Source organism: Ambystoma mexicanum, chromosome 1q (genome assembly GCF_040938575.1).
Source record: "Ambystoma mexicanum isolate Mex_15411 chromosome 1q, UKY_AmexF1_1, whole genome shotgun sequence".
NCBI classification, from domain to species: Eukaryota; Metazoa; Chordata; class Amphibia; order Caudata; family Ambystomatidae; genus Ambystoma; species Ambystoma mexicanum.
In genome coordinates, this window is record NC_090922.1 from 49,117,613 (window position 1) to 49,138,876 (window position 21,264).

Genomic DNA, 21,264 nt, shown 5'->3' on the forward strand with positions numbered 1-21,264 from the left:
AGCCAAAACTTACATAAGAGCGAGAAGGTCCATTCGGGACAAATGACACCCAGTACTTGAAAGAAACTGAAACGTCCTGGAAGGGTGAGCCAAAGTCACAAATTACGCAGTTGAACGACTTACAAAAACAAAGTGTTGCATATACAGAGTGAGCTTTGCAAGTTGAGCAGGACATTGGGGACGGGGACAGGAGTTGCCTTTTGTATATAAACTTAAGAAAATCCAAGAACCTGCTTGAACTGTAGAGCAGGCCAAGGGCCTGAAACATGAAGAAGAGAATTTGAGAGATAATGGTTGTGGGTCACGCACCAGCCCGCAAAAGAAAAGGGGGACTAGGAACACTTCTCTAGTATAAGTTATGTTATTTTTGTTATTAGTGGTAGGGCCAGTCTGCAAGATAGAATAAGTTTGGACAGAGGACAAGGTTTATTTGTGTAAGACATCCTGTCGAGCACCCTTTTGTTATTTTCAAGCATTGGGAACCTTACCCATAGAAATGGGGCCACACGAGGCATTTTCTGTACTTATATAAACTTGAGAACTTTAAAAAGATGTCTTCTTGTCTGTCTCCTATGTCTGACTTCCCACAATATATACACTAATCATGAGTTTTTCGTATTCCTTCTGAGCGTTGTGATATTTTCAGTTCACTTGTGTTTTATAATCTGAAAAGTTTTACTCCCTTTCTGGAGATTTAAACCGACTCTGTTGCTTTCACACGATACTCTGAACATGGTGAAATTAACCAGATCACCAAGGACAGTCTCCGACATGGAGACACTGCTTGTTCCCCACTTGCTCCTGAAGACTAGGCGTTAACGCACGGTACTTTCCTGTCATGCGGACTGTCCCGTCTCTCCATGCTGTGCGCATGCACGCTTTTCTCACACCGCACGAGTGAAACTGATCTTATGGACACCACTATTTTAGCTTAAACAAGCTGATGCTGGTAACTTAAATGTGCGCTCGCACCACAGAGAACTATGCTGCTCCTACACCAGCTCCCACACGCAAATATTATGTTAACGCTGATCTCCAGCACTATTACATAGCTCATTTGCCTGTAGTTCACAATCTGCTTAAACTTCCCATAGTGTCCATTAAATTGAATTCAATTCTCCCACCAGAATTTCCAGATCTTGTCCCTCATTGAGACTTCCTCAAACTCTTAATTTTTTTTCTAATATTTTCTGTAGTCCTTCAGCAGGAGCTTCCAAGAAATTGAAGATCAGCCAGGAACAGGATCATATGAAAATAATTTTAGAACCCTCAGCAGAGGTCCAACTATCTGTGAACTTTAGTTGACACTCCGGTCTTCACCTCTATTTTGGATAGGGTTACCCCCTACTTCCTAAAACTATCGCGGTTAAGGAAAGAACATTTACTGACCACTAAATCACCCCCAAATCCAGTGCAGTACCACCAGACCACCCTGTGAATCCAAAATAGGACACCGCCTTACTTCCTGAAGAACTGACATGCGCTCAGGAGCCAATCATATAACTAAAGGCTGTACGAGCCCAGGTGGAAAAGTCTTCAACAAGCCTTAACTAACAGAATTCTCCAGCACACTCCACTGCTGAGGTTGTGAAAATCTGCATATCGACCATCTGCAACCACATGGCCTCCTTGTAGGGCCTGAATCAACAAAGGGCCAGCTGCAAAGGGGGAACAGGGTGGAATAACTATCCCTTTGTGAAAACCCACAGAACAAGTACAGTATCGCACTATACTTCCTTGTAGTATAATCAGGGGCATTTTTGGTGGACATGAGTCACAAACAGATCTGCTATCATCAGGCTCAATATCTGACAGATATGATCCACCACCAACTGATCTAGAGTACACTCATCCCTCATCGACTGCTTCCTTCTAGCACCATCTGCTCTCACAATGTGCTCTTCCCTGCCAGATGGATGGCGTGGACCGAGAACCTCTAAGGCAATTAACCATAAAAGAAGTGCATGAACCCCCCAGCACATCCTGAGGGAACCCACCCCAATGCACTTGTTTACATAAAGCATTGTGGTAGAGTTTTCATTAGGAACTTCACCCTTTTTTCATGTACCTGCATTTGGAAGGCTTGCAATGCCAGATGGATTGTTTTCAGCTCATAAAGAAAAGATTGATGTGGAGCCTTGCTTCTCTCGGACCATCTCTGTAGTACCTATAGATGGTAGAGATAGCCCCCTACCCATAATAGCGGCATCATGACAATCTGTGCCTGAAAGCGTGGGTGAGCAATTGGCTCACCCAGCATGATATTCTCCTTGAACCAAGCCAGCTGTCACTGGAAACCTGTCCACCAGGGACCTGCTCAACTGGTCCTAAATGAAATCCAATGGCATTCCCTCATGCAAAGCCTTGCTCAATGGACGAGGAGAAAGCACAGGTTATAAGTCCTATGATAGATGCCCATTATAAAATAACGTTGTCGCCCCCCCCAGTTGACCTCCCCACCTGCCAAAAACAACTCCCCCGCCCTATCAAACACACTCACATTGATTCACACAGAATGTACTCGCTCATTGACACACAGCAGTCACTCACTCAAGTCATTCACACGCGTAGCCATAAATCATACACTCACTCGTGCGCACACATAAAAAAAAGAATTCTTACCTGCATGCCGCTCTCGTCCAGACTCTATTCTGCACCACTCCAACGTCTCCAAGAAAGCTCTCTGGCTACCATGCAGCAGAAACAAGAAGCAAAGAGTGCTTCCTCGTTCCTTCACATGCATGTATGAGCTGGTGCGCTTCTGACCCACTGCCCTGATCTGTTTGCATGTGCGGGGAGGCGCAGGAGCACACCATCACACATATAATCATCCAGTTCTGCAGCCTGCATCCCAATTGGGCCGTGCAAGGCTGAGGAAGCAAAATACCCCCAGCCTTGCACGGCCCATTGGGCATGTGCACTCGGGAACTAAACTGTCAAAAGGAAACCATGTTTCCTTTTGAGAGTTTAAATTGGCCCAGAAGCGCTCTATTAGCTGCACAAAGCAGCAGAGGGCAGCGATGTGTGTTTCAACTGGGCTAGCATGGCTCCTCCTTGATAGGTGAGGTTTCTGGGTGGATTGGTGCCCCCTCAAACCATTATGGAAGAGCCACTCCTGTGAAGCACGCCCACTTTAGAGTATATGGTACTCTAAAACGCATTAAGCTGTAAAATGCAAATTACAATTAATGACAATTAAAAACAACACATCTGCTGGCACCAGTTCGTCTTGGATGCATCATAGAAGTTAAACAATTCATAGGGACACAAAGTATCCCTACTGCACCTCTGTGTAAGTTGAAGATTGTAGTGTAAAATGAACAGAATCTCACAGTAGAGAAAAGAGTTCCCCTGCACTGATAGGCACAGCGACTTATGACTACAACCAAAACAGATGAGCATAGCAAGGAAAGGAAAGTGAAGTGAAGTGAAAATGCTTCACTTGCCTGCAAAAGTCAAGACAGGTAAAAAAAAAAAAAGTTGGGGGTTCCATTGAAGTCTACAGAAAGAAAGTCACAAAAAGAAAATATTTTCTAACACCATCTTAATGCGTACCTTATACTATCTTTGACATAATGCATCTGCTTTACTAAATCGATTCTCCACACAGGGAACAACACAAATCTATTGCTTGAAAAGATCTTTTGTTTGTTAATTCTTGTTAGGGAGATTTATCATTTTTATGCTTCATCCCCTCTCATAGTGAGACACCCAGCACTTTTTGCTGGACTTCTGGACCTTTTTCTTTCAATCCTGAATGAGTGGGGTCTTTTTCCACCGATTCATTCTTATGGGCTCTGCATTTTGGAACTCTATTCTATGATAGAGTACTGTACTATGGAGTCTGTCGGATCCATAGCTCTTAAAGGCATCTGTGTTTTTACTACTGCAGCACACAGCTACATATGAGCAGCGCTGCTGGGGACCCTTAGGGTCCTCATTTAAGACTCCTTCTATATCCTCAAATAACTACTGTTCTTAAGGCTAGAGAGATACTTAGTATCTCTCCCAAAACTCTACAGTCTGAGAGTTTGGCACACACCACCTTCAGTGGAGTGCCAAAGGGATACCTAGTATCCCAATTATCTCTGCTCCTGTCACTTTTTAGTCACATAGACAATCTCCTAGTTATGACTGGCGGCAATGGACGTGTTCTACCAAATATAGTGTCGTTTTTATACTGCAGGCTATGACCATAGCCTGGTTAGTGCACAATAGGGGCAGTCAAGTACCAACTTGGGGCCTCCCTTCTTTTTTCGCCATTACTAACATGGTTATTTATTAGCCCTTCTTCTACCATTCTGGGAGGGGGAGGTCAGTGTGTGTTTTGCCTTTGACAGGAATCCTTGGGTATCCATCCCCACCTAGGCTCCAGAGTGTCTGGGCAGGTGTTAGGCAGAAACCTGTGCAGTTCCCTCTGGGACCACTGCAAAAGATTTAAGACTACAGGCGTTTGGCAGTAAACCCACTTGGTAGCAGTCTGTACCACACAGATTCACTTGGTAGCTGTGGCTGAGCAGTCAGACTTCCCTCAAGAAGAGTTAGGCAGTATACAGAGTATTCACAATAGGTCAAAGGAACACAGTAGAACAAGTAAACACTGACCAGAACTTGGTGTAAAAGAGATATAATTATTTATTTAAAACCACATCTAGTAAAACACACAGGCACTAATGTTAAGCAGTTCAAAAACACGGTCACTAAAAGATATACACTCCCTTAAAAGAATATTACACAATTCTTAAGTAAAGCCCCACTTATTTTCAGACAGCAGTGAGCGCTTAACGCAGATGGCACTCTAATAATTCATTTTAAAAAGGGAGAGAAAAGCAGAGTATAATTTGAAACAGATCACAACACTTTCACAAGAACACAACAAGAGAGGAAGGCAAAGTAAAACCATGAAGTTAGAGTTCAGAAGGCCGGATCCACTTTAAGAGGATCAGAACGAAATGTGTCCAAGGTCACACCGTTGAAGTGCACAAAAGTCTTGAAAAGGTTCAGAAAGAGTTGGACCAAAGAAAGGGACCAGTTAGATGGTCAAGGCAGCCAGCCCAGTCCAGAAGGTTAAGGGATTATTATTACCTTGTAGCAATCTTTAGAAAGGGAGGCCTAGCGGACACAGTACCTTAAAGTGGTGAGAATACTCCAGCGGGGGCAGTTGTTCCTGGCAGCGGATGCAAGTCCGTGCTTCGTCCGGGGGAAGAGAGGATCTCGTCGGGGAGGAAGACAGGAGTCCGTTGCACTGCCAGGGAAGAAACCAGCCGCGGAGTTCTCAGGTAAAAGGAGCGGTCCTTTTATTCGCGGTCCAGTGGTAAGTGGCTATCCGGTTGCTGGGGTGCTTGGCACGGGTAATTCGACCACAAGACGTCCTGGGATGCGAGGAAAAGAAGGTAAACTGGTTGTGCCCACCAGTCAGGGGAAGAAGCCTCTCCAGCCGGGAGATCTTCTCTGTCGTCGGGAAGTGGTGAGTCGGTACTGCAGGGCTCCGCCGGTGGTGTCGTCGTGGTAGGTTGGCTCAGCTTCTCCCTCGTCGGATTCTCAGGTCCTGTGGTGACTTCTGAAGTTCCAGTCCCCAAAGCCCTGCTTTTATGCAGCACACCCCCATTCACTCAGCCTAGCTGTCAATCAAACATGCTAAGTGGTGAGCTGGCCGGCTCACCACTTGGGCCAATCACACAAGAGTGCGACTTGAGTTACTAAGGTAACTCAGTCCAGGGTGCCTAAACCCCCTCCCACACCCCCTGCGGTTCCCAGACAGAGTGGCACCACTTTTGGAGGCTTCTGTGGAGAAGCCCGCCAAAAAGTGGAACAAAGGGCTCGACTTGGGTTGGAGTCACAGAAGAGAACACAAACGCCATTTTATAATCGAGTCCTGGCAAAAAATACCAACCGGCGAATTAATATTAAATAAATAAACCGGAGGTATGTTTGAGGCTATGAGAATTAAATAATTAAAGTTGGTAGCCTCGAACAATGGGAAAATCCCATAGGGATATATTCGCGGTCGAATATAAAAAGTAGTATCCACTGCCACCAGCCAAAACTCGATCAGGACGGACGGACACGTGCCCCCTCGACTAACAGACCCCAGGGCAATCGAATTGCCCCAACCAGTACGTCCACAATATGATGGTTTGTACTGGTTTCTGTTCATAATTTGGGACTAGTAAAGCCAATGGTGACTTTACATGCACTGGGAGACAGTAGTCAGTCCCAGGGTATGGAGTCTATGGTGGGGTGTCACTATGACACCCCTGTGTCACTGCACGGAGGGTGCTGTGTAACACACATAGTAAAAACACATGAGGCCCTATGGGGTAAAGGACCCCATAGCCCATAAAACACAAACAGTCAAAGGAACACCATAAATCATGTCCAAGAGTGGGAGAGAAAGAGTCTCACTCTTGCCAGGAGAATAAAACAAACTCCAGAAATCCAGCAAAGCTGCTGGGGGACTCACTAGGTTAGGAAATTCAGCCTAAAGAGAGAATTCTCCCTAACAGCAGGCAGGAAGTGGGGAAGGAGTTTTCCACCCCCCTGTCCTTTGTCTGCCAGATTGCCTGAATAGGACCAGCTCCCATTGGGGGTCTGGCTGTCCTGATTTGACAGCCAAACACCCCTTTCTGTAAATTGCTGAGAGGGATTGCAGAGGAGCGTGTGCTGGAACTGTATGAAAGGCGAGGCTTCTGCAGTGAAAAGCAAGTCGACCACTGGAAGCTGAAGTAACCAAAGAAGACGACTACCAAAGACGCCTGCAGACAATTTGCAACACTGTGAAGTAACCACTGCTGTCCGACCCGGTTTTCTGTGTGACAGGGGAGCTCCGAAGAGGACACCTCGTTCCATTTGGCTGGTGGGAACAACCAGTCCCAAGGTGAACTTTGAATTGAGCCATCTCCCGAGGTCATAGGAGTTTCCAGAGCTGCAGAACCCAATACCAGGAGACCTGCTGCCCATTTCGAGTGCATCGTCCTGGAAAGGCTGAATCCGTCCAAATCTTTTCTGAACCCGTAGTGACACTCCAGCGATCCGATCCAACTCACCCAGAAACCTCACTAGAGTGTGAGACTGCAGGAAGCGAAAAAGATTGACTGGGTGATACGTGTCCTTTGTTGGTGCAGCAGAAAAGGCGCAAAAACCGCACAGTGAACTAAGAAGTTGCTGGAAGTCGTGCTACAGGTCCTCCTTCGAGAATGCTGCTGAGAAATCCCATCCATTGTCCTGCCTTCAGTCATCAGACCAAGGAATCCGGAGGTCGGGTCCAGAGCTGCAAAATCGCAGAGCGTCCAGCACAAACATTTTCTTCTGACCTAAGGTACTGTGGAGGAAAAGGTATTGCTTACCTGATTCCAAGAAGTCGCTCCAGAGTGTTGGAGGGCCCCTAGGGGTGTCCAGGGTCACCCGCTCTTACCGCCGACTCAAGCCGCAGCTTGTGTCCCATCGAGTCCTTAACAGGTCTCCCTTGTTAGTTGTTAACTTGCTGCTTCTATAACACTAGAGACTGGAAGAAATCCACAGGAACTCTTCGCATTCGGTCGCTTGTCAAGACTTTGAGCCCTCTCCAAACTGCCTTTAGCTAGTGTTGTGTTTTTGGACTTAAGACTTGCTGTGTGAAGAAACCCTCACAAGAACCTTGAACCAGGCTAATGTTACACTAACTAAGCATTTTCCTCCCTTTAAGTGACTTTACTATATGTGTTTGCAGAGTAAATGTATTATTGTATGAACTGTTAAAAAACGCAGGTGCGCGTTATAACCGATAATACAATAACATTGTCTTTAACCTTTCTAACGTTGCTACAAATGTAACCGCGAACAAACACAAAACTGAAAGTGCCCTTTGAAGTGTATTTAAAGTGATTCTGGTGTATATATAATAAATAGATAATTTTATATAAATTATAAGTGTACAATTTATAATTTAAACCCTGATCTCATATGTCCAAGCCTTAGAGCTCAGACTTGCTACCAAGTTGTAATTTTGTTAGAAATGTGGGTGAAATCTTTGCAGATCCACAGACGGTCACTGCTAATAATCCTGGACCAGTAGTGGTTTTGAGAAACCTCATAACAGGATTGAACGCACAAATAACAAAAGGTTATACAGACAACATGCTGACACAAGGTTTCCATGTGTAATTGGTAGAATTGTATATTGCTTTTCAAATCAGACCTGCAATAGAAGCAATCTTACACCAGACACTATCACAACACTATCATTCAAGGAAAACGTGGAAAGGAAGTCTTGCAGTTGCATAGACACATCCACTAAAACATGTGCTTTCTTTGCTAAGAGAGGTCAACCCATCTTCACATGTGATCAAACTGTGCATGCATGAAAGAAAGAGTGTGAATTCTAACCTTATATACTAGCGATCCAATACTGTTTTGCCCTTTCCCCTTTCACTCTTTCCAACGGCACCTTACCTTTCATTGTGTTGTTCTTCTGCTCCGTCACTCGCATCAACTCTGTTGTAAGCTCCTGTACCTGGTTGCGACACTCTGTGGCCTGTTGCTCATGCTTCGCACTACCTTCCTCAGCAAGGCTAAGTTTCTAAACATAAATAAACAAAAACAGCTAAACGCACACTGTCACCATAGCCACTAAATATGTGATTGAGAATAGGGTGGAGAATACTACCACAAACACGCAAAGAAGTACACTTTCACTGACACACAGTGAGTCAGTAATCACAAGTGACCATTTTACTTATATGACATGACTTTGCTGACATCAAACTTCTGAGTTGAGATTAAATAATAAAGCAAAGGACATACTGCAAGGTCAGAATGGGAGTAAAACACTGAGAAAGAAATAGTCATATAGTTACTTTACAGCAGTCGTTTATGTGCGGGAGTAAAACACCAGGACAACCAAGGTGAGATAAGGACAGTTGTATCACAGAAGCAAATGCCACTGAGGTATAAGAAATCTTTCATTTCTGTAACCACATTTCTCCACTGATATATTTAAAAAATGCATGTACTTTAATACTGTGTGGTAACAGAGAATATTCAAGTTATGTCGAGCTATAAAAGATACCAACACTGGCAAGCAGGCATAACCATATACCTCAGCTCCATGCCCTGATTGCACATGATGAACACGTACCTGTTGGAGGTCCTCAGCCTGTGTGATCATGTTGCTGTAGCTGGCGTCTGAATGCCTGTGGGTGGCTTTGTAGGATGAAAAGTCAGTCTGAAGCTTTACTATTGTCTCCTCCAACTCCACCGCCTAAACAAGAAAAGTCCTGAATTACTTTATGTTCCAGCCTGTTCAGTACGTGAACATAAACATGTGAGCAGCAGTGTACAGAATTGATACAGTAAGAAGGGAAATCCCTAGCAATATCTTGTCCCCTCACTGAAATGTGCACTGTGGCATGTCAGACATAGGAGATGGACCAAAGGACATGGTTCAACATAAAGGTTTAATATAGGAAAAAGAACACCCCTTCCATCCCTACACACGACGATGGTGATGATGATGATGTGCTCCAAGTTTAAAAAGAAAACAATAAACCAGTGCTTGTCAGGATGTCTCACAAAGATTATGTCCTCTGTCCAAACCTATTCTATCCTATGCTCTCTCTACCACTAATAACCTAAGTAATTTACAGTTAGGTAAGATTTTCATATCAATGATAAATCGTCGTGGCCCGAGTCAACCCCAGAACCTTTTGCTTTGACTAGGTAACTATTTTACCTTGTCCTTATGTGAAGGGGAATCGTTTCCCCCTCTCACCTAGTCTTTTACTCTTTTTTTGAGTGACCTTTTTATATGTCTCTCCATAGTGTATATTTGAAGTTATAGTTTCCTACAACTTTTGGGCTTAGGCTGGGTGACCCTATGGGCTCTCCTATTAATTTCCCTTTCATGTACTTGAGTGAACTACAGTTCCCAAGTAGTAAAGAGGGATTTTAATACCCCTTTACATTGTATATAGTGAGCCAGCACACCCCACCTTAAGTGGCGTGCTGGGGGGATACTATTTATCCCCTTTCTTACTTACCTGTTAACATTTTGTTACAATTGCAAGTTTTACATGAATGGCTGGTGGCAGTGGTTTCACCATTATAATTTTTAGTCTTTTTTCCTAGCTGGCTGTTAATTCAGCTTTGTTAATGCACAGAAGGGTCACCATTTTTCTAAAATGGCTGGCTTCTTTTTTTAGCCATTTCTTTTGTGTTTGCTGTTTCTGAGGTCTTTCCCTGCCATTCTAGGTGGGAACGACCTCAATGTCTGTTTTGTCTTCAGCTTGAATCCTGTGGATTCCCTGCCCAGGCTCCAGAGTGTCTGGAAAGGCAGGAAGCGAGGGAGGAGTCCAAAACTCTGCAGCCCTTTTTCTTCTACCTTGCCTGAAAGGGAACAACTTCCAGTGGGGGCTGGCTCTCCTGATTTGACACCCAGACCGCCCCTTTCTGTAAAATGCAGGGAGAGAATTCAGAGGTTGTGCTGTAGTTGCATATAAAAACTCCAAACCTGGAAGCTGCCGCCAAGTCCACCACTGGAACCAAAACTGAAGAGGATGAAGGAAACGCGGCTGAGACTATATCCAGCGACTGGAGAGCCTGCTGCTGTTCTTCCTTCCAATTGACCTGGGGATCCTGAAATGGACGACCCCTTCCCACAGCCTGATGAGACCCACTAGACTCAAGAAGACCTGCATTTTGAGCAATCCCATGTCATGCTACGACCTTGCAGGGCTGCAATACCCCAATACCTTGGGACCTTGAGCCATTGTGCGGCGCACAGTCTTCCAAATTCCGAATCTTGCTGAAACTTTGTGTACATCCTACTTGTCCTCCATCGAGTCCAAAAAGTCCCCTCAGAGTGCTGGACCTTGCAAACAACGAGAATCTGAGCAGCGATATTCTGTCTTCGTATGTGCTCCTGAAAAAGGCAACAAATCCACAAAGCTGCCTCCAGCCACAAGGAAAATCTTGCCTGGAGCCTTCTTCCATTATCCCTGCTGCAAAAGTCCTTTCAAAGTCCTGTCTTCCATCTTCTAGACAACGTTATCCATCGATCGGGTTTTGGCTGCATATCCTGAAGTCTTCCTGCTGCAACACTTCTTCTTTGCTGAGGTACTGTGTTGGCTGGGGTATTTACTTCGCTTCAGTCTCTTGCGAATCCTGTGTATCCTTGGGGTGCTACTGGGATTGGGAGGTCTCTCGTCCAGCTCACCCAAGCCCACTGCTGGAATCCTCCCAGGGTGTCTTCTCTGAAGTCCCTAGACCCGAACTAACTTTCAAAATGAACAACCTACTTGTTTGCCGAGACTTCCTCTGGAACTCTGAATTTGCCTGCAACTGAGCCCCATGTCACCCTGCCTACTGCTGGCTCCTAGATCACTAGGGTCCCTTTTCTGCCTCAGAGAGAACTCTGCTAGAATTGGGAAGGGCTAGATAATTTAAAGGGTCTGCCTTGAAAAGTAGAACAAGTGTTGAAAAGAACTAGTTACTCTTACCTTGTAACGTTCTTTCGATGGGATGTTCCTCCGACGTATTCCTTATCTTAGATAGAAATCCTTCAGCTTTGCTGGCCTCGGAAAATTTTTTCGCCAGAGGGCGCTGCGCGTCGATGATCGCCGAGTCGATGACCCTCGACGGCCTCCGTGCCGACGTCGACGTCATCCTGCCTATAAAGGCCGCGCGCAGCGTCCGTTGCTCAGTTCCGTTTTGTAGTCCCCAGTAATGTTTTTGGATTAGACTAATCACCTTGAAGGAGCATAGGCTGCAAACCCACAGGAAGTCATACTGCGGGGATGGATGGGAGGGTCGATAAGGAATACGTCGGAGGAACATCCCATCGAAAGAACGTTACAAGGTAAGAGTAACTAGTTCTTCGAAGGGATTGTGTCCTCCGACGTATTCCTTATCTTAGATAGACTCCCATAGCAGTGGTATTGTGACTGGAGGCGGGAGTAATAAAAGTTATGTTACCCTTCCAGAATGGACAGAGTGTAACACAGCCTTGCCGAATCTAGTTTCTTGACTAGAGGAGGAATCCAGGCTATAGAATTTGGTAAATGTATGTGCGGACGACCATGTGGCAGCCGCACATATATCTCGAATTGGCACCCCTCTTTGAAGGGCTGAGGATGTTGCGATACCCCTGGTAGAATGAGCCCTTAGATTTTGAGGAGGCTCCTTTCCTGCCAATTTGTAGCACTCCAGAATGGCTAAAATAATCCATCTGGAGATGGTTTGTTTTGTTATTGGAAGGCCCAACTTATGTCCTGCATAACCTACAAAGAGTTGGTCTGCTTGTCTGATCTTAGCCAATCTGCTGATATAGAAGCTCAAGGCTCGCTTAGGGTCCAGCCTGTGCAGTCTCTCTTCCTCCTTCCCCGGATGAGGAGGAGGGTAGAAAGAAGGTAATATCTTCTGAGTGATGTGAAACTCCGAGACTACCTTCGGGAGGAAGTTAGGCTTCACCTGAAGAACAACTTTGTCCTTGTAAAAGATTGTATGTGGAGGTTTACACGATAAGGCTTGCAACTCGCTAACCCTTCTAGCAGATGTCAATGCTATTAGCAAAACAGTTTTGAGGGTGAGAAGCTTCAATGAACAAGAGTGTAGTGGTTCAAAAGGGGCACCCTTTAGGAAGTTTAAAATTAGGTTTAAATCCCATAAGGGAACTTGAAAAGGTTTCGGGGGATAAACATTAGTTAATCCTTTTAGGTATTGTATTACCAATGGAATTTTGAAGTATGAAGGCTCCTCTGCAGTGCGCTTAAAGATTGATAGCGCTGCGAGATAGCCCTTAATTGTGCCAACCTGTAGGCCTGAATTAGCCAGGTAAAGTAAGAATGACAACACCATAGGTGTACCACAAGAAAAGGGTTCAATATTCTTTTCTCTGCACCAGCTGCAAAATTTGTTCCAACGGCAGCGGTATAGAGTTTTAGTTGCCGGCCTTCTGGCCGAAAGCAACACCTCCATAACATCATCCGGAAGGTCCCAATCCTTGTACCTCAACCTTTCAGACACCAAGCGTGAAGGTTGAGGGTCTTGATGGCTGGATGGAGAACCTGACCTTCCTTCTGCGAGAGAAGATCCTCTCTGTATGGCAGTCGAATTGGAGGGCAGATGGACATGTCTAGAAGGTCCGGGTACCACGTTCTCCTGGCCCAATCCGGGGCAATTAGGATCATGGTCTTCCGAAACCTTCTCAACCTCCTGATCATTTGAGGAATGACAGGGACCGGAGGGAACGCGTACAGAAGTGGGAACTCCCAGTCCACTACGAACGCATCTCCTAGAGCTCCTCTCGGAGGAAATTCCCTTGAGCAAAATCTGTCGCACTTCCTGTTGATACTGGTGGCGAACAGATCCACTTGAGGGGTTCCCCAAAGGGCGAAGATCTCTTGAAGGACTTCCTGAGCTATCTCCCACTCGTGAGAGACTGTGCTCTGCCTGCTCAGAGCGTCCGCTGTCAAGTTCTTCTCTCCGGCTAGGTGAATTGCCGATAGAGAGATTCCTTCCTGAATTGCCCAAAACCAGAGCTGCATCGCCTCTCTGCACAGTGGTAGTGAGCCTACGCCTCCTCTTTTGTTGAGGTAGTGCATGGCCACTGTATTGTCCGTCATTATTAGGACGTTTCTTCCCCGTACAGACGGCAGAAAAGCCTTCAGCGCTAGTCTGATGGCTCTCAGCTCCAACAGGTTGATATGTAGTCTGGACTCCGATGGAGACCAACGACCGCTGATGGTCAAGTCGTTGGCGTGAGCTCCCCACCCCGTGAGTGAGGCATCCGTGACTACTGTTATCTCCGGCCATGGTTGCCAAAACATTTCTCCTTTCAGGATGTTCTCCCGACAGGCCCACCACTGAAGGTCTCGGGCTACTTTGACCGGGATCCGAAGGAGATCTGTCATCCTTCCTGAGAACTGTGACCACTGAGTTCTCAGTGCCCACTGGAGGGATCTCATTCTCAGGCGAGCCTCCGGCACGAGGAATATGCAGGATGCCATGAGGCCTAGCAACCTCAGAAAGTCGTAGGCTGGGAGATATTGGGCATTCTGAAATCTGATGACCATCTGCAGAATATCTCGAGCCCTCACCTCTGGTGGCAAGGCTTTTCCCAGGGAAGTGTCCAGGACTGCTCCAATGAATTGGAGTCTCTGTGATGGTATCATCTGTGACTTCTTTAAATTGAGGGAGAAGCCCAGCTTGTGAAGGAAGTGGCAAACATAATCTAGTTGTCTCTGAGCCTGTTCCGAAGATACAGCTCTGATCAACCAATCGTCTAGGTAAGGGTAGACATGAATCCCTTCCCTCCTTAGACTTGCAGCCACAACCGACATTAGCTTGGTAAAGACCCTCGGGGCGGAGGTTAGCCCAAATGGCAGAACTCGAAATTGATAATGAGAGCTGCCAATTGCGAACCTCAGGTATCTCCTGTGCCTGGGATGGATCGGCACATGGAAATAAGCGTCCTGGAGGTCTAGAGATACCAACCAGTCCTGAAGCTGGAGGGCCTGAAGGATCTGAGAGAGAGTCACCATCTTGAACTTGTCCTTTCGGAGGAATTTGTTCAATTCCCGTAAGTCTAAGATGGGTCTCAGTCCTCCGTCCTTCTTCGGTATTATGAAGTAGGGGGAGTACCAACCCTTGTTCCTTTCCGCTACAGGTACCAGTTCTATGGCACCTTTCTCTAGCAGGTCTAAAACCTCCTGCAAGAGGAGCGGATCTGGAAGCTTCAAAGGGTTGTTCCCCGGTGGATGACTCTGAGGGATATGTAGGAAGGGCAGGCAGTAACCTTTGGCCACTGTCTCCAGAGCCCAAGCATCTGACGTAATAGCCTGCCATTCCGTCAGATGGTGAGTTAACCTGCCCCCTACTGGTGTTCTGTGAGGGGAGACCTCAGAGTGGTTTTGAAGCGGCTGATGCAGTTGCCGAAGGTAAAGTGGCTCCTGCTCCTGCGGGTGCGGCTTTCTTTCCCCTACCCCGTCCACCACGGGTAAATCTTCCTTGGCCTCTTTGAGCCGGTCGTCCCCTGCCCCTTCCATATGAGGAATAGTAACGAAAGGACCGTCCTCTCCACGATGATCCCGAAGGACGAAAGGTATTCTGACGGATAGCAGCTCCCAATGACTTGGCTGCTGCCTTGGACGTTTGCAGTTTCTCCAAACTGTCATCCGCCTTCTTTCCAAAGAGGGTAGAACCGTCAAAGGGCATATTCAAAAGCCTGGTCTGCACGTCAGAGGCAAAACCAGACTTCCTCAACCACGCATGCCTGCGGATTGTGGTACTTGCCGCCATGGCCCTGCTGATACTGTCAGCAGAATCTAGGCCAGTTTGTAGGGTCTCGCACATCGCATCTTTACCATCCCTGATGATGTTTAAAAATGCGTCCCTTTCCTCTCCTTCTTGGAGGCAGTCAGCCGCTGATGAAGCGCACTCCCAAAGGGTGTGGCTGAACCTAGCGAGCGTACAGGTCGCGTTAATAGACTTTAACGCCATGCTACAGGCAGAAAAAACCTTCTTAGCCATGGCATCATACTTTTTGTCATCCCTATCCTGCGGAGCAGTGGGGTATGCAGATGTGCTGCCTGATGAGGTTGCAGCCTGTACAACCAAGCTCTCAGGAGTAGGGTGTTTTGACAAATATTCAGGGTCAGAACTAGCCACCCTGTATTTTGTTGACAGTTTTTTATTTACTGCCGGGATAATTTCTGGCGTTTCCCAGTTTGTCAAAATCCTTCTCTGTAGAGCAGAGTGAAATGGAACCACAGGATCCTCCTGTGGGCCCTTGTCCAGTATGTCAGTGAGGTCATCCTGCTGAAAGGCAGGAGAAGGTGCAGACCAACCCATAAATTCTATGATTCTAGACATCAGAGCTCTATATGGAGTCTCCGCATGTTCTCCTGGGTCTGGTTTGATAAATTCTGCTTCAGGAGAAGTGTCCAAGCCACTAGCTTCCTGAAGTGCATCCTGAAGATTTTTTAATCTTCCTTCCTCAGAGGCGAAAGTCTCTGGCTCTGGTGATGTGGTCCTCTGTAAATCAATATCTTGGTCTGAATCCTCCCTTTCCTCAAAAATCGAGGTTAAAGGGGGATACATTGGTTTTTGGAATGGTATAAACCCCATTTCCAATGCAGAAGGAGCCATCATCACAGGCCTTGAAAACGTCGATGTCGTCGACACCGACGTGAAAGTACTCGAAGGCGCCGTGAAAAGCGTCGAGAAATGTGTACTAGGCCTCGAAGAACTCGAAAGGATCGGAGTCTTGCTCGAGAACGACGTCGACGTTCTCGGCGTCGAGTCGGAGGTCTTTTGTCTAACCGTTGGCTGTGGAGTAGCCGTGGTTCTTTCCTTCACCGGCGTCGATATCGGCGTCGACGTCGGCGTCGACTCGATCGACTGATGCGCCGATGAATCCTTCGACAACGGCGTCGATGGCGCCGACCTCTGTTTCGAAGGAGTTTTCGACGATGGCGTCGATGATGCTTTATCTCCCGATGGCTCGAGGCGCTTTCGGGTTGACTTTTCCGCCGGGTACTGCGACTCGCGGCGTTTAGATTTTTTGGGTTTTTTACCCGGGGTATCACCCTCAGCTGTCTTCGAGGGGGACGAGGCCGCTTTCTCGAAGACGCTTAGCATCTTTTTCCTGAATTCCTCCCACTCAGCTTGCGAGCTGCGTTTTGTGGGGCAATGAACTCTCTCAGGAGAACTCGACGAAGATGACGAAGGGGATCTCCTACGTCTCTTCTTCGAGTGTCTCGATGTCGACGAGTGGTGGGAGCCACTTCGTGATCTAGATCGAGAGTGTTTTTTATGGTGAGGAGACGAACGTCTCGACTCTACCGAAGAAGCTTTCGAGGAAGTTAAAGTTGACCTACCTCTCTCGAGCTTCCCCCTACGCTCCTTCAAGGCTTTCGCCGTCATGGAAAGGCATTCCTCACACTCCGAACTCTGGTGCGTGATTCCCAGACACCACAAACAGACCCTGTGAGGGTCCGTCAACGACATTTTCTTCCCGCAGTCTCGGCACTTTTTGAAACCGGACCGAGGGGTCGTCGGGTCGGAGGAGGATGCCATCGATATCGAGGTAAATAGTAGTTATTATATACGTTATCTTGACGAGAACTGAGCAACGGTGTTCCGAGGCACAACGAAGCGCGGAAAAACGGAACTGAGCAACGGACGCTGCGCGCGGCCTTTATAGGCAGGATGACGTCGACGTCGGCACGGAGGCCGTCGAGGGTCATCGACTCGGCGATCATCGACGCGCAGCGCCCTCTGGCGAAAAAATTTTCCGAGGCCAGCAAAGCTGAAGGATTTCTATCTAAGATAAGGAATACGTCGGAGGACACAATCCCTTCGAAGTGTACTTACTTGTAAAAGAGTTAGTTGGTAACTTTAAACTCTCAGAGTGAATAGTTACAACAAGTTATACTTACCCTAGATATGTTCTGCCATTCTGAAAATAATATATAGGATTTACTTGCCTTGAATAAGCTGTGTGCCTTCCTAAATAAGTATTCTCAACATCTTACTTTCCTTAGAAACTGCCTCTCCATTCCAACAGAAAGTAGATAGAAGGTTAACTTACTCACCTGTGAATTGGGTTACCCTCTTCCCAAAAGTAATGCTGCTGGTTTCACATTATTGTTCCTGTTAGGATGATTGTATTAGTGGCCCCAATTGGGTCTTGCTTCACCTTACTTGCTGTTAGCCTGTCCAGAATAAGTCTGCTTGGATCATACCTACCTTTTAGGTTGCTGGTAGCTCCTTAGAGAATTATATATGGTTTACTTACCTTGAGCATAACTGTGTTATCCTAAAATAAGTTTGAGTTATTGCTTACCTTAATATGTGAACGGAAAAGCAACTGTAATTGAATATTACACCCCAGGTCCAACTCCCCTAAGAATAACTGTGTTATCCTGAATCAGAGTAATCGGTTTATACTGTTCCGGGAATAAGTGTTCCACTATTTTGAAAAGTATATTGTCCAATTGACTTAGTATGTGATTTCTTGCTGAGCGTCAGGGTACAACTGTTAGGGTCGAATCCCCTTGTATTACTGTAAGTAATCCAAAAGTAACTATTGGGTTTGACTTACCTAGAACTAGTATTAGGTGTTCCAAATTAGGTTATATGCTTTGGTCTGTGCACCTTCAGGCATTGTGTTGTGCTTTTATAATTGTGGTTATATATAATGTTATAGTACGTATTCCTCCAAGATTTATCTGGGCCTACTTATATTTAAATAAACCAATTATTTTCACAATACGTAGGGGGTCATTACAAGGTTGGAGGTAGCCATGGCGCTATTAGCGCCATGGCTATCCCTTTACCGCATACCGGGTCCGGGTTCCCTGAATGGGGAATTACTGGGCCATTCCAACCTTGGAGGACCCGGTATTTCCCCATTCAGGGACCCCATCCCCAGTCCCATTCGAGCCACCATAGGGCTCAATGGGAATGGGGACCATGTTAACAACGGGCCCATTAATAACGGGCCTGTTGTTAGCATTCTGGTCCTTTAGCGGCTCCCACTAAGGGCGCCTGGTAAAACCAGCTGCCCTTAGTGGGACCCGCTAACGGACCTCGTAATGCGGTGGTAAGGGGTTAACGGCACCGGCACCTTTACCGGTGCTGTTAACCCCTTACCGCCAACCTTGTAATGACCCCCATAGTGTTTCAGTGTTTCTTTGGACCATGTGTATTACAATTTCTTTGTACTGATTCTACAGCCCTCTCTCCCTCCTAAAATAAGCCTGGCTGCTCTGTCTATGCTGCCCTGAACTCAGGTGGTACAGCTTTATACTAAGAGTGGAGTCTTTTTGAAAAAAAATAAAAAATAAAAATAAAAAACTGCCTCAGTTGAATGTTTTTACTAATTCCTTACTAGGACTTCAGAAAAGCTGTCCTAACACATACACTCTGCATATGCAAATTTACTCCCACTATACTTGGCTATTGGGGGAAGGTCTCTGACCCCTCCCCCCCACCCAATTGTGTCTTTGGTTTTCTCTCTCTTTTCCTCAGGTGCCGGCCTGTGGCTACAGTTCTAAGTTCTAAATTTTCTTGTAAGTTCCCAAAGTTCAGAAGACTTTGTGGGTGTTTAGCAGTTTGCCTATTCTCGCAGTGTTTTTAATCCTCTCTGGATTATTTAGTCCTTCAGCCCGGCATAGGCTGTCTGGCCCTCTGCATAGCGTATGGCATTTACCCCCTTGTGAGGCGTTTATGGTTCAGTCCCGGTTAGGTAAGATTTTCAATAATGTGAATAATCTTTCTGAACGGTGTCAACCGCAGAACATTTTGTTGCTGGACTTGGTGATTATTGCCCCTTGTCATCGACTAGGGAAAGACTTGGATGATAAGGCTCCTGTCTTGAAAATATAATAAGTGAGAAAAGTATTTACATGCTAAAGAAGTTAGTGTGGTAACTGCATCTCTGTAATAAAATAAGTTAAAAAGTGTCATTAAGTTAATAGTTACCTTTAAGTTGCTGGTTGCTACTTTAAAAAGTATACAAGTTGTTTTACTTACTTTGAAATAGTGTTTTACTCTTCTTACAAGTAATAGTGTTGGTACTGTTATTATTCTTAACTGAATGAGTGTAAACGCTTACCATTAGAGTTTACCTACCTTGAATAACTGGGTGTTCTTCTTGAAGTGTACTATTGTGTTTTGCTTGCCCTGATTTGATTAGTGCATTTCTAAAACAGTCTTGGAGTTAAAACATGTCTGCGATTTGCTTGAAGCCCCTCTGAAATGTACATGCATCCTTACTTACCCTGAACTGCTGATTGCCTTTCTTACAAGTCTGCTAGAGTTGGGATACGGCGCACAGAGATATCTTGGAAATGGCGCTTCCGGATCTCTCGTTCAGCCGGTCTGCGTACTATGCAGTATGTTGCTGCGTGCCTCTTCTTGTTTGCGGACCGGACTGCTGCCCATCGATGGCCGGGTGCATGTATCGGCGGCAGATGGTATGTGGGTCCCCTCTCCCCGGATGCCCCCGGATGCAGCCTGTGGTGTGCTGGCACTGAAAGGGTACTGCTCTGTTTTCCTCTGGGGGCTGTCCTCTGTCTGCTGGATACGTACGTGGGGAAGGATTACGGCATGACATTGAGCAGATTCAAGGCCCTGGAGGTGCACGAATTTCATCCGCCCGCATCCTGTCGCACCACTGGCCACAGAGAACCCGCCTGCAGAAGGGGGGAGTGAGAGGGGGTGTACGACGGGGGGGAGGGGTCCTCACCTCTCCACCTGTACTACCAGTCCCCTAATCTACAATGCTACGCACCACCCCCCCAGTCATTATAATGCTAGACAGAACTTCTCTCGGGGGGGGGGTACCTTTGCTGCCATCTTTATCGGCCTGTACCATCTTTCAATGAATAAGCCAACTGAGGAATGTCTTCTTGGGGGTCTGTGTGTTGTCCATGTTTGCACCCTGGGCCTGAGGTGGAGTGGGGCACAGTGTATGTTGTTGCATTGTCCCACCGGGGTAACATTGTGCTAATGAGCATTTAGGGATAGGGAGAGGGTGCCGCAAGTGGCGCACAGGGGGTGGGCTTGGAGTCCCCGGGCAGGCTTTGCGGATCTTGCACAATAGGAAATTCAGGTGCCGCAACCCCACAGGTGTCCGCGGGTTTGTGTGGGGGCTTTGAGATCATTACGTGGAGGGCCAGTTCAATGTTTGCAAAGATTATTAACACTCACTGTGTTTTCTGCTTTATCTTACCTCTTGGTGATGACTGACTTAATGGATTCTCTGCTGTCTGGGAGTGAACCTAGGCACTTAATTAGATCTCTTACTGTACATTCTTGGATAGATGACTGTTTTTTGTTCATATGGGCAAGTGCTATGGTCGCTTTGATGTACTGTAATGTCATGCAATTTTTTATGCCTCCCTGGTCTCATAATGAATACATGTTGCGAGTGTGGCTATTAGTGGGGTGGCATTGGGTGTGGCGTGTGGGAGCGGATACCTTCAGAATTGGGACTAGCATTCAGACTCACACTGTTTATTGCAGTGCTACAACTGTTTTTTGGACATTCTTGCTGATGACATATCTGGAGGAGGTTTCTTTGATCTTCCACCTTCCTATATGGTGAGGGGATAGTTGTCTGTGCACTCTTGCCGGTTTTCATGACATATCCATGCCAGTATGTGCAATGTTTATTTGTCCAGTTGGTTGGATAGATTTAGGGGTTTTAGGATGCCAAGTAATTTGTTACTTGATTAGTGGTTATCTATGTTTTTCTGGTTGGGGATGACTTGTTTTAATTCT

General features: G+C 46.4%; 1 protein-coding gene across 2 annotated transcripts in view; it reads right to left on the reverse strand.

Annotated features, from left to right (window-relative positions):
* The window catches only part of PMFBP1 (polyamine modulated factor 1 binding protein 1), a 1,360,893-nt gene that overhangs the window by 401,520 nt on the left and 938,109 nt on the right, over positions 1 to 21,264 (reverse strand). For both annotated transcript variants that reach the window (XM_069635509.1, XM_069635508.1), the window contains 2 exons: positions 9,116 to 9,238; positions 8,431 to 8,557 (listed from right to left, as the gene is read on the reverse strand). In XM_069635509.1, coding sequence (XP_069491610.1) covers positions 8,431 to 8,557; positions 9,116 to 9,238 — 250 coding nt within the window. The remainder of the gene's footprint in view (positions 1 to 8,430; positions 8,558 to 9,115; positions 9,239 to 21,264) is intronic.